The sequence below is a fragment of the Pelodiscus sinensis genome, chromosome 1, assembly GCF_049634645.1.
Source record: "Pelodiscus sinensis isolate JC-2024 chromosome 1, ASM4963464v1, whole genome shotgun sequence".
Lineage (NCBI taxonomy): Eukaryota > Metazoa > Chordata > Testudines > Trionychidae > Pelodiscus > Pelodiscus sinensis.
This window is the reverse complement of record NC_134711.1, coordinates 330,612,877-330,624,446: the sequence shown is the minus strand read 5'-3', so window position 1 is coordinate 330,624,446 and position 11,570 is coordinate 330,612,877. Positions and strand designations below refer to the sequence as shown.

At 68.0% G+C, this 11,570-nt stretch overlaps 1 protein-coding gene across 1 annotated transcript; it reads right to left on the bottom strand.

The window, feature by feature from the left end:
* Nucleotides 1–10,155: 10,155 nt before the first annotated feature.
* Nucleotides 10,156–11,121, bottom strand: LOC102459712 (olfactory receptor 52B2-like). The gene has a single exon (XM_006123366.3). The coding sequence runs from the start codon at nucleotides 11,119–11,121 to the stop codon at nucleotides 10,156–10,158; it is 966 nt and encodes a 321-aa protein (XP_006123428.3).
* Nucleotides 11,122–11,570: the final 449 nt, after the last annotated feature.

Here is an 11,570-nt window from a genome sequence, read left to right as displayed (position 1 = left end):
TTGGAGAATATGAGGGGCTCAGGGCAGGGGGTTCAGATATGTGGGGGGCAGGGTTCAGGGAAGGGGGCTGGGGATATTGGGGTGTAGGATTCAGAGTCGGGATGTTGGAGGGACTTGGGGCAGAGGGTTGGATGTATGAGGGGCTCAAGCCAGGAGGTGCAGGTGGCAGGGGGTTGGGATGTGGGGGAGAAGCATGTGGGGGGGGTGTGACGGACCGGCCCAAACCGGGCCACTGCAGCCAATTCCACCTCCCCTCCTGCCCCCACCGTGCCCAGGGGGCTGCCACAAACCCCCCCAAAGCAGATGGGCAGCAGACCTTGGGGCCTACACAGGGCCAGGGCTGGAGCCAGGCTGCTGTAACCACGGCCGGACAGGAGCCAATTCCATGCACTGCCCCCCAGCAGGAGGAAGTCTGGGGTCAGGCCACCAGGGCAGGAATGGGGCCATGGCCAGATGGGGGCCAGACCACAGGGCCTGCCCCCTGTTCGGGGCTAGGGCTGGGCTGCCGCAGCCGCAGCCACAGCCTGGCAGGACAGGATCGATTCCCAGCAGAAGCAGGACTGGGCACCCTGGCCAATGGGAGCTGCCGCCAGCCCCTCCCAGTAGCCCAGCTGGGAGCCTGCACATATCCCCTACAGTGCACCCCAGCCGGCCCCTTACACTTCCTGCCTGCCACCGAGCGGCGCGCCCAGCCTGCTCTTCCCACAGCTGCACTGCGGGGCACACGGCTCGCCTACACCTCTGGAGACGCCTGGGAAGCCGGGAGGTTGCCATAAAGCCCGTATCCCGGTTCTTGTGCGTGTGGCCAGCTCAGGCCGGGCCAGTGGCTGGGAGGGAGGGACCGACTTTATGAGCTTGGATCGGAAGCCAGTGACACGAATTCTCATTCCACGATTTTGGGTTGCAACCGTTTGGCCCCCCCACTCCCTCGTTTCTAGGGAACGCTCCGTTCTGCTCCCATCATCCAATGTGGGTGTCATTCCCAGCTCTCCACAGCGCCACGGGCAGCACCGGGGAGGGGACTGGCACCCTCCTGGGAAAGTGGGGCACGCTGCTCGTTGTGGGGCAGGGACCTGGCCCTGTAAGAAGCCAGTGCTGGGGGCAGGATCGCTCAGGACACCGAGTCACGGGGGCTGAGAGACTGGGGTGCCCCGGTGTTTCCATGCCAGGCGAAGACAGAGGTCTGGTAGCTCAGAGGGGAGGAACCCGGCACAGAATAAGGGGGTAGCTATGGTAACTGGTTTCACTCTCCCACACAAAGAAAGCAGGCAGGGAACCTACATCCGATTCAAATTTCAACCCTCCCTCTCCCTTGGTTCTCCCGGTCCCCTGGCCATCACCTTTGCTGGCTATCTGAGATTAACCCCTTAGTCACTGGGTGCTGTTCAGCACGTCTCCGGGCCATTACAACAGGGTTCAAAAAAGAGCTAGATCAGTGTTTCTTAAACTTTTTAAGACCGAGGAACACCAAGCAATATTTTTTTTATGAGGAACACCAAGGGGGGGGGGGGAGTTGGCGGAAAGTTATTGAGTTAAAAAAAAAAAAGTTTTCCTGCCTCTTTACGGGCGGCCATTTTTAACTCTGTTGTTCCCTGCGGCACACCTGCGACTGCCTGGCGGCACACCACTGTGCTGTGTTGCACAGTATAAGACCCACTGAGCTAGATAGATGCATGGCGGTTCAGTCCGTCAATGGCTGTTAGCCAGGATGGCAGGGAGGGGGTCCCTAGCCTCTGTGTGTCAGACGCTGGGAATGGGCGACAGAGGAGGGATCACTGGATGGTTCCCTGTTTCTGTTCCCTCCCTCGGGGCACCTGGCATAGGGCGCGGTGGGCAAACAGGACACTGGGCAGGACGGGCCTTTGCTCTGAGCCAGTCTGGCCGCTCCGATGGTCTCTGCTCCCTGCAGGCCCTGCCCTGCGCTGCTTCTATCTTTCCTCCGGGGGCGGTTGTAGCTTCTGTCGCTGCGGGGAGTGGAAGGAGCGGAGAGGATCCCTCTGCCGGATCCCTCTGTCCGGCCGCTGGCCCCTGCACCACTCCCCCTGCCAGTGGGACAAGCCCCTCACCCCTTCCCTCAGCCGTTTGCCTCCATCTTTTCCCACCACCTGGACCAGTGGTTTTCCGGTTGTCAGGACCTGGGTCTGGTGGCTGCCGGGGGATCGTGCGAGCGGGTGCAGTGGGGGGGGAGGCAGCTCCCTGCCTCTCCTGGCGCCACAGGCTGTGCTGCGCACTGGAAGGGGCCGGCAGCGGGCCCGGCTCCTGGGTGTGTGGGGCGAGCGCACAGAGCTGCACGCGCTGCCCCTGCCCTGGGCACTGGCTCCGCACTCCCACTGGCTGGGAACCCACCGCTGGCGGCGCCTGGGGGCAGCCTGGTCTGCAGGGCCAGGGGAGGCAGGAAACTGCCTTCGCCCCCCCCCTCCGCCCGCTGCATCGCTGACTCAGGGTCAGCCCCTCCTAACCCCAGCCCTGACTCCCCCTAAAGCCGGAGCCCCCCACGCCCCAAAGCTCCCCCCCAACCCCACCCCGGAGCCCACTCCCAGTCACATGATGCTGGGTGGTGGCACCGACCAGCGTCAACCGGGGACAGAGGGAAGAAGTTGGAAACCCGCTGCCTCAGGAGTGGGGCAAAGCGCAGGCGGGGACTCAGGCGGGGGCTCAGGCGGGGGCTCTCAGGTGGGGCTCTCAGGCGGGGGCTCAGGCGGGGGCTCTCAGGCGGGGCTCTCAGGCGGGGCTCTCAGGCAGGGCTCTCAGGCGGGGGCTCTCAGGCGGAGGCTCTCAGGTGGGGGCTCTCAGGCGAGGGGCTCTCAGGCGGGGGCTCTCAGGCGGGGCTCTCAGGCGAGGGGCTCTCAGGCAGGGGCTCTCAGGTGGGGGCTCTCAGGTGGGGCTCTCAGGCGGGGGGCTCTCAGGCGAGGGGCTCTCAGGCGGGGGGCTCTCAGGCGAGGGGCTCTCAGGCGGGGCTCTCAGGCGGGGGGCTCTCAGGCGAGGGGCTCTCAGGCGGGGGGCTCTCAGGCAGGGGGCTCTCAGGCGGGGCTCTCAGGCGGGGCTCTCAGGTGGGGGCTCTCAGGCGGGGCTCTCAGGTGGGGGCTCTCAGGTGGGGGCGCTCAGGCGGGGGCTCTCAGGCGGAGGCTCTCAGGCGGGGCTCTCAGGCGGGGGCTCTCAGGTGGGGGCTCTCAGGTGGGGCTCTCAGGCGGGGGGCTCTCAGGCGAGGGGCTCTCAGGCGGGGGGCTCTCAGGCGAGGGGCTCTCAGGCGGGGCTCTCAGGCGGGGCTCTCAGGCGGGGGCTCTCAGGTGGGGGCTCTCAGGTGGGGCTCTCAGGCGGGGGGCTCTCAGGCAGGGGCTCTCAGGTGGGGGCTCTCAGGTGGGGCTCTCAGGCAGGGGGCTCTCAGGCAGGGGCTCTCAGGCGGGGGCTCTCAGGTGGGGCTCTCAGGCGGGGGGCTCTCAGGCGAGGGGCTCTCAGGCGGGGGGCTCTCAGGCGGGGCTCTCAGGCGGGGGCTCTCAGGCGGGGCTCTCAGGTGGGGGCTCTCAGGTGGGGGCTCTCAGGCGGGGCTCTCAGGTGGGGGCTCTCAGGCGGTGCTCTCAGGTGGGGGCGCTCAGGCGGGGGCTCTCAGGCGGAGGCTCTCAGGCGGGGGCTCTCAGGCGGGGCTCTCAGGCGGGGGCTCTCAGGTGGGGGCTCTCAGGTGGGGCTCTCAGGCGGGGGGCTCTCAGGCGAGGGGCTCTCAGGCGGGGGGCTCTCAGGCGAGGGGCTCTCAGGCGGGGCTCTCAGGTGGGGGCTCTCAGGTGGGGCTCTCAGGCGGGGGGCTCTCAGGCAGGGGCTCTCAGGCGGGGGCTCTCAGGTGGGGCTCTCAGGCAGGGGGCTCTCAGGCAGGGGCTCTCAGGCGGGGGCTCTCAGGTGGGGGCTCTCAGGCGGTGCTCTCAGGTGGGGGCGCTCAGGCGGGGGCTCTCAGGCGGGGGCTCTCAGGCGGGGGCTCTCAGGCGAGGGGCTCTCAGGCGGGGCTCTCAGGTGGGGGCTCTCAGGTGGGGCTCTCAGGCAGGGGCTCTCAGGCGGGGCTCTCAGGTGGGGGCTCTCAGGCGGTGCTCTCAGGTGGGGGCGCTCAGGCGGGGGCTCTCAGGCGGAGGCTCTCAGGCGGGGGCTCTCAGGTGGGGGCTCTCAGGCGGTGCTCTCAGGTGGGGGCTCTCAGGCGGGGGCTCTCAGGCGGGGGCTCTCAGGCGAGGGGCTCTCAGGCGGGGCTCTCAGGCGGGGCTCTCAGGCGGGGCTCTCAGGTGGGGGCTCTCAGGTGGGGCTCTCAGGCGGGGGGCTCTCAGGCAGGGGCTCTCAGGTGGGGGCTCTCAGGTGGGGCTCTCAGGCAGGGGGCTCTCAGGCAGGGGCTCTCAGGTGGGGGCTCTCAGGTGGGGCTCTCAGGCGGGGGGCTCTCAGGCGAGGGGCTCTCAGGCGGGGGGCTCTCAGGCGAGGGGCTCTCAGGTGGGGGCTCTCAGGCGGGGGCTCTCAGGTGGGGGCTCTCAGGCGGGGCTCTCAGGCGGGGGGCTCTCAGGTGGGGCTCTCAGGCGGGGCTCTCAGGCGGGGGGCTCTCAGGCGGGGCTCTCAGGCAGGGGCTCTCAGGCAGGGGCTCTCAGGCGGGGGGCTCTCAGGCGGGGCTCTCAGGCGGGGGGCTCTCAGGTGGGGGCTCTCAGGTGGGGCTCTCAGGCAGGGGCTCTCAGGTGGGGGCTCTCAGGCAGGGGCTCTCAGGTGGGGCTCTCAGGCAGGGGCTCTCAGGCAGGGGCTCTCAGGCGGGGGCTCTCAGGTGGGGCTCTCAGGCGGGGCTCTCAGGCAGGGGCTCTCAGGCGGGGGCTCTCAGGTGGGGCTCTCAGGCGGGGCTCTCAGGCGGGGGGCTCTCAGGTGGGGGCTCTCAGGTGGGGCTCTCAGGCAGGGGCTCTCAGGTGGGGGCTCTCAGGCAGGGGCTCTCAGGTGGGGCTCTCAGGCAGGGGCTCTCAGGCAGGGGCTCTCAGGCGGGGGCTCTCAGGTGGGGCTCTCAGGCGGGGCTCTCAGGCGGGGGCTCTCAGGCAGGGGCTCTCAGGTGGGGGCTCTCAGGCAGGGGCTCTCAGGTGGGGGCTCTCAGGTGGGGCTCTCAGGCGGGGGCTCTCAGGCGGGGCTCTCAGGCGAGGGGCTCTCAGGCGAGGGGCTCTCAGGCGGGGGCTCTCAGGCGGGGCTCTCAGGCGGGGCTCTCAGGCGGGGCTCTCAGGTGGGGGCTCTCAGGCGGTGCTCTCAGGTGGGGGCTCTCAGGCGGGGGCTCTCAGGCGGGGCTCTCAGGTGGGGGCTCTCAGGCGGTGCTCTCAGGTGGGGGCTCTCAGGCGGGGCTCTCAGGCGGGGCTCTCAGGCGGGGGCTCTCAGGCGGGGGCTCTCAGGCGGGGGCTCTCAGGTGGGGGCTCTCAGGCGGGGCTCTCAGGCGGGGCTCTCAGGCGGGGGCTCTCAGGCGGGGGCTCTCAGGTGGGGGCTCTCAGGTGGGGCTCTCAGGCGGGGCTCTCAGGCGGGGGCTCTCAGGCGGGGGCTCTCAGGCGGGGCTCTCAGGCGGGGGGCTCTCAGGCGGGGCTCTCAGGCGGGGCTCTCAGGCGGGGGCTCTCAGGCGGGGCTCTCAGGTGGGGGCTCTCAGGCGGGGCTCTCAGGCGGGGGCTCTCAGGCGGGGGCTCTCAGGTGGGGCTCTCAGGCGGGGGCTCTCAGGCGGGGGCTCTCAGGTGGGGGCTCTCAGGCGGGGGCTCTCAGGGGGGGCTCTCAGGCGGGGGCTCTCAGGCGGGGCTCTCAGGCAGGGCTCTCAGGTGGGGGCTCTCAGGTGGGGCTCTGAGGTGGGGGGCTCTCAGGCGGGGGCTCAGGCAGGGGCTCAGGCGGGGGCTCAGGTGGGGGCTCAGGTGGGGGCTCTCAGGCGGGGGTGCTTAAGCGGGGGCACTCAGGCGGGGCTCTCAGGTGGGGGGCTCTCAGGCGGGGGTGCTTAAGCGGGGGCACTCAGGCGGGGCTCTGAGGTGGGGGGCTCTCAGGCGGGGGCTCAGGCAGGGGCTCTCAGGCGGGGGCTCTCAGGTGGGGCTCTCAGGCGGGGGGCTCTCAGGCGAGGGGCTCTCAGGCGGGGGGCTCTCAGGCGGGGCTCTCAGGCGGGGGCTCTCAGGCGGGGCTCTCAGGTGGGGGCTCTCAGGTGGGGGCTCTCAGGCGGGGCTCTCAGGTGGGGGCTCTCAGGCGGTGCTCTCAGGTGGGGGCGCTCAGGCGGGGGCTCTCAGGCGGAGGCTCTCAGGCGGGGGCTCTCAGGCGGGGCTCTCAGGCGGGGGCTCTCAGGTGGGGGCTCTCAGGTGGGGCTCTCAGGCGGGGGGCTCTCAGGCGAGGGGCTCTCAGGCGGGGGGCTCTCAGGCGAGGGGCTCTCAGGCGGGGCTCTCAGGTGGGGGCTCTCAGGTGGGGCTCTCAGGCGGGGGGCTCTCAGGCAGGGGCTCTCAGGCGGGGGCTCTCAGGTGGGGCTCTCAGGCAGGGGGCTCTCAGGCAGGGGCTCTCAGGCGGGGGCTCTCAGGTGGGGGCTCTCAGGCGGTGCTCTCAGGTGGGGGCGCTCAGGCGGGGGCTCTCAGGCGGGGGCTCTCAGGCGGGGGCTCTCAGGCGAGGGGCTCTCAGGCGGGGCTCTCAGGTGGGGGCTCTCAGGTGGGGCTCTCAGGCAGGGGCTCTCAGGCGGGGCTCTCAGGTGGGGGCTCTCAGGCGGTGCTCTCAGGTGGGGGCGCTCAGGCGGGGGCTCTCAGGCGGAGGCTCTCAGGCGGGGGCTCTCAGGTGGGGGCTCTCAGGCGGTGCTCTCAGGTGGGGGCTCTCAGGCGGGGGCTCTCAGGCGGGGGCTCTCAGGCGAGGGGCTCTCAGGCGGGGCTCTCAGGCGGGGCTCTCAGGCGGGGCTCTCAGGTGGGGGCTCTCAGGTGGGGCTCTCAGGCGGGGGGCTCTCAGGCAGGGGCTCTCAGGTGGGGGCTCTCAGGTGGGGCTCTCAGGCAGGGGGCTCTCAGGCAGGGGCTCTCAGGTGGGGGCTCTCAGGTGGGGCTCTCAGGCGGGGGGCTCTCAGGCGAGGGGCTCTCAGGCGGGGGGCTCTCAGGCGAGGGGCTCTCAGGTGGGGGCTCTCAGGCGGGGGCTCTCAGGTGGGGGCTCTCAGGCGGGGCTCTCAGGCGGGGGGCTCTCAGGTGGGGCTCTCAGGCGGGGCTCTCAGGCGGGGGGCTCTCAGGCGGGGCTCTCAGGCAGGGGCTCTCAGGCAGGGGCTCTCAGGCGGGGGGCTCTCAGGCGGGGCTCTCAGGCGGGGGGCTCTCAGGTGGGGGCTCTCAGGTGGGGCTCTCAGGCAGGGGCTCTCAGGTGGGGGCTCTCAGGCAGGGGCTCTCAGGTGGGGCTCTCAGGCAGGGGCTCTCAGGCAGGGGCTCTCAGGCGGGGGCTCTCAGGTGGGGCTCTCAGGCGGGGCTCTCAGGCAGGGGCTCTCAGGCGGGGGCTCTCAGGTGGGGCTCTCAGGCGGGGCTCTCAGGCGGGGGGCTCTCAGGTGGGGGCTCTCAGGTGGGGCTCTCAGGCAGGGGCTCTCAGGTGGGGGCTCTCAGGCAGGGGCTCTCAGGTGGGGCTCTCAGGCAGGGGCTCTCAGGCAGGGGCTCTCAGGCGGGGGCTCTCAGGTGGGGCTCTCAGGCGGGGCTCTCAGGCGGGGGCTCTCAGGCAGGGGCTCTCAGGTGGGGGCTCTCAGGCAGGGGCTCTCAGGTGGGGGCTCTCAGGTGGGGCTCTCAGGCGGGGGCTCTCAGGCGGGGCTCTCAGGCGAGGGGCTCTCAGGCGAGGGGCTCTCAGGCGGGGGCTCTCAGGCGGGGCTCTCAGGCGGGGCTCTCAGGCGGGGCTCTCAGGTGGGGGCTCTCAGGCGGTGCTCTCAGGTGGGGGCTCTCAGGCGGGGGCTCTCAGGCGGGGCTCTCAGGTGGGGGCTCTCAGGCGGTGCTCTCAGGTGGGGGCTCTCAGGCGGGGCTCTCAGGCGGGGCTCTCAGGCGGAGGCTCTCAGGCGGGGCTCTCAGGCGGGGGCTCTCAGGCGGGGGCTCTCAGGTGGGGGCTCTCAGGTGGGGCTCTCAGGCGGGGCTCTCAGGCGGGGGCTCTCAGGCGGGGGCTCTCAGGCGGGGCTCTCAGGCGGGGGGCTCTCAGGCGGGGCTCTCAGGCGGGGCTCTCAGGCGGGGGCTCTCAGGCGGGGCTCTCAGGCGGGGCTCTCAGGTGGGGGCTCTCAGGCGGGGCTCTCAGGCGGGGGCTCTCAGGCGGGGGCTCTCAGGTGGGGCTCTCAGGCGGGGGCTCTCAGGCGGGGGCTCTCAGGTGGGGGCTCTCAGGCGGGGGCTCTCAGGGGGGGCTCTCAGGCGGGGGCTCTCAGGCGGGGCTCTCAGGCAGGGCTCTCAGGTGGGGGCTCTCAGGTGGGGCTCTGAGGTGGGGGGCTCTCAGGCGGGGGCTCAGGCAGGGGCTCAGGCGGGGGCTCAGGTGGGGGCTCAGGTGGGGGCTCTCAGGCGGGGGTGCTTAAGCGGGGGCACTCAGGCGGGGCTCTCAGGTGGGGGGCTCTCAGGCGGGGGTGCTTAAGCGGGGGCACTCAGGCGGGGCTCTGAGGTGGGGGGCTCTCAGGCGGGGGCTCAGGCAGGGGCTCAGGCGGGGGCTCAGGTGGGGGCTCAGGTGGGGGCTCTCAGGCGGGGGTGCTTAAGCGGGGGCACTCAGGCGGGGCTCTCAGGTGGGGCTCTCAGGCGGGGGCTCAGGCGGGGGTGCTTAAGCGGGGGCACTCAGGCGGGAGCTCTCAGGTGGGGCTCTCAGGCGGGGGCTCAGGCGGGGGGCTCTCAGGCGGGAGCTCTCAGGCGGGGCTCTCAGGCGGGGGGCTCTCAGGCGGGGGCTCTCGGGCGGGGGCTCTCAGGTGGGGTGCTCAGGCGGGGGCTCTCAGGCGGGGGGCTCTCAGGCGGGGGCTCAGGCGGGGGCTCTCAGGTGGGGGCTCTCAGGCGGGAGCTCTCAGGTGGGGCTCTCAGGCGGGGGCTCAGGCGGGGGCTCTCAGGTGGGGGCTCTCAGGCGGGGGCTCTCAGGCGGGGCTCTCAGGCGGGGCTCTCAGGTGGGGGGCTCTCAGGCGGGGCTCTCAGGCGGGGGCTCTCAGGCGGAGGCTCTCGGGCAGGGCTCTCAGGCGGGGCTCTCAGGTGGGGGCTCTCAGGTGGGGCTCTCAGGTGACGGCTCTCAGGTGGGGCTCTCAGGTGGGGGCTCTCAGGCGGGGGCTCTCAGGTGGGGGCTCTCAGGTGGGGGCTCTCTGGTGGGGCTCTCAGGTGGGGGCTCTCAGGCGGGGGCTCTCAGGTGGGGGCTCTCAGGTGGGGCTCTCAGGTGGGGGCTCTCAGGCGGGGGCTCTCAGGTGGGGGCTCTCAGGTGGGGCTCTCAGGTGGGGGCTCTCAGGCGGGGGCTCTCAGGCATGCGTGCGTGAAGCCTTGCCAGGACATTGACTCGGTGGGCTCCTCCACCGCGGTGCTTTGTGGTGACCTCCGACCATTGCGTGGGGCGCTGGTGGGCTTCTCTCTCTGCCCTTGACCTCTCTGTGTCCGGGAGAACTGGCCAGGGCTGAGTGGGACCGAGCCCGACAGGACGTCTCCAGCGGCTTTCTTTGCAGGGCGCCGGGCACAATCAGCTAGTTCTGTCCGTTTTCTGGCTCCGTGAGCCCACCCCGGGGATCCCAGCCTGGTCCCGGAATTTGGAAGTTCCTCTGTCCAGGGCTGTTTGGGAGTTGGAAGAGGAGAGACACTCACCTAAAGTGACCTGAGATCAGCAGCAGGACAGACTAGAGCCCCTCTCCCTCAACTTCCCACTGCCATACACACTCCAGCTCAGACGCAACGTGTCACAGGCGAGATGCCCACACGGTGCTCTCTCATGGTGACCTTACCTTTGTTCTTTCTTGTTTTCCTTTTTCCTTGCAAGTTGGAGCACCTCTTTCATGGTCTGGCTGCCTTGTGTGGACATGAACAGCACTGTTGGAGCCCCACAGATCTCAGGAGATTAGCGAGACAAGGTGAGGGAGGAAATAACTTTTTATTGGATCAACCTGAATACCAACAGAGAACAGGATTCGTGCCTAGACAGTGGAAGTCCATAGCTACAACACCCTTGTCATTCAAATGGAAACCTGACTTCAGTTTCCAACTGGCAAAGCATTTTCTGTTGCCTGCGTTAGCTCAGCAAGAAGTTTCTCCTACAGCTTCGATCGAACAGGTTGATCAAACTTTTCAGGATCTCTTTTGTTGTCACCCCATAAATAATGGGGTTTAACATGGGGGGAATGAGCACGTGACTGTTGGCCAGGAGGTTGAGAATATAACCAGGGATGACACCCCCATATTGGTGTGCGGAAGGGGAGAAAAAGGAAGGTGGGTAGAACATCAGGATGACACAGACGTGGGAACTGCAGGTGCGCAGGGCTTTGAGCCGGGCACCCTTAGAGGGGAGCAGGAAGACGGCCCTGAGGATCAGCAGGTAAGACACAGCAATGAGCACAGCGTCCAAGCCAAACGCTGAAATACCCATAGCGACGCCGTACCAGAGGTTGACCGTGATGTCGTCACAGGCCAGCCGGGCCACAGTCATGTGCTGACAATAGGTTTGTGGCAGGCGGTTGGTTCTGCAATACTTCAGGTGCTTCACAAGAAAGATGACAGGGAAAAGGAGACAGAAACTCCTTGTGAGAACCGCCAGCCCGATCTTCCCGATCACAGGCTTGGAGAGCAGGGTGGTGTATCTCAGGGGGTTGCAGATGGCAACGTACCGATCAAACGCCATGGCCAGCAGGATGCTCGACTCAGAGGTAAAAGTGGCATGGACGAAGAACATCTGGGTGAGGCAGGCAGCAAAAGAAATTTCCCCTGCCCTGAACCAGAACACGGCCAGCATCTTGGGTACTATGGTGGTCGACAACAGCAGATCAGCAGCAGCCAGCATGGAGAGGAAAAGGTACATGGGCTCATGGAGGCTTCGTTCTGTCACTAGGATGAATAGGAGCAGAGAGTTTCCCAGAAGTGTTACAGTGTACATCAGACAGAAGGGGATGGCGAGCCAGAATTGAGACGCCTCCGTACCCGGGATGCCAATCAGGAAGAAAGTAGCAGGAGTAAAAACGCTGTGATTGTCAGCTGGCATCATGCACCGGCCCTTGGAGCGTCTATTCCGTTTCTAGGAGCTAACTGCCAAAGAGAAAATCAGTGAGATCTGGAGGGGCAGCCAGGACTGGAATGTGTTTGGGGACAGAATTGGAGACACCATGAAACCTGGCTGGTGTGACAGCAGCCTGTCGGGTGGGACCCTGGACCAGACACATTGTCCTGCTGTAGAACGTCTCCATCCCAGTAATGGGAAGATGATTAGGGTGGTTCTGACCACAGGATCCACGAGGCACTCTCCTGGTGTGTCAGTCCTCAACAGAATCTCTCTTCTGCCCATTCGCTATTGATGCTCTCAGAGTATAGATATGGGCTTGTCTAGACTACACTGAAGTTTCAAACGAGGATATGCAAATTCCACGGGAATCCGATCTCACTTTCGAAAACTACTCTTCCTAAAAAAATGAGGTTTACGTGGCTTTTCAAAAAACG

Bases quoted from the DNA above. Each gene is read 5' to 3' on its own strand.
- LOC102459712 (XM_006123366.3), bottom strand. From the start codon at position 11,121: ATGATGCCAGCTGACAATCACAGCGTTTTTACTCCTGCTACTTTCTTC.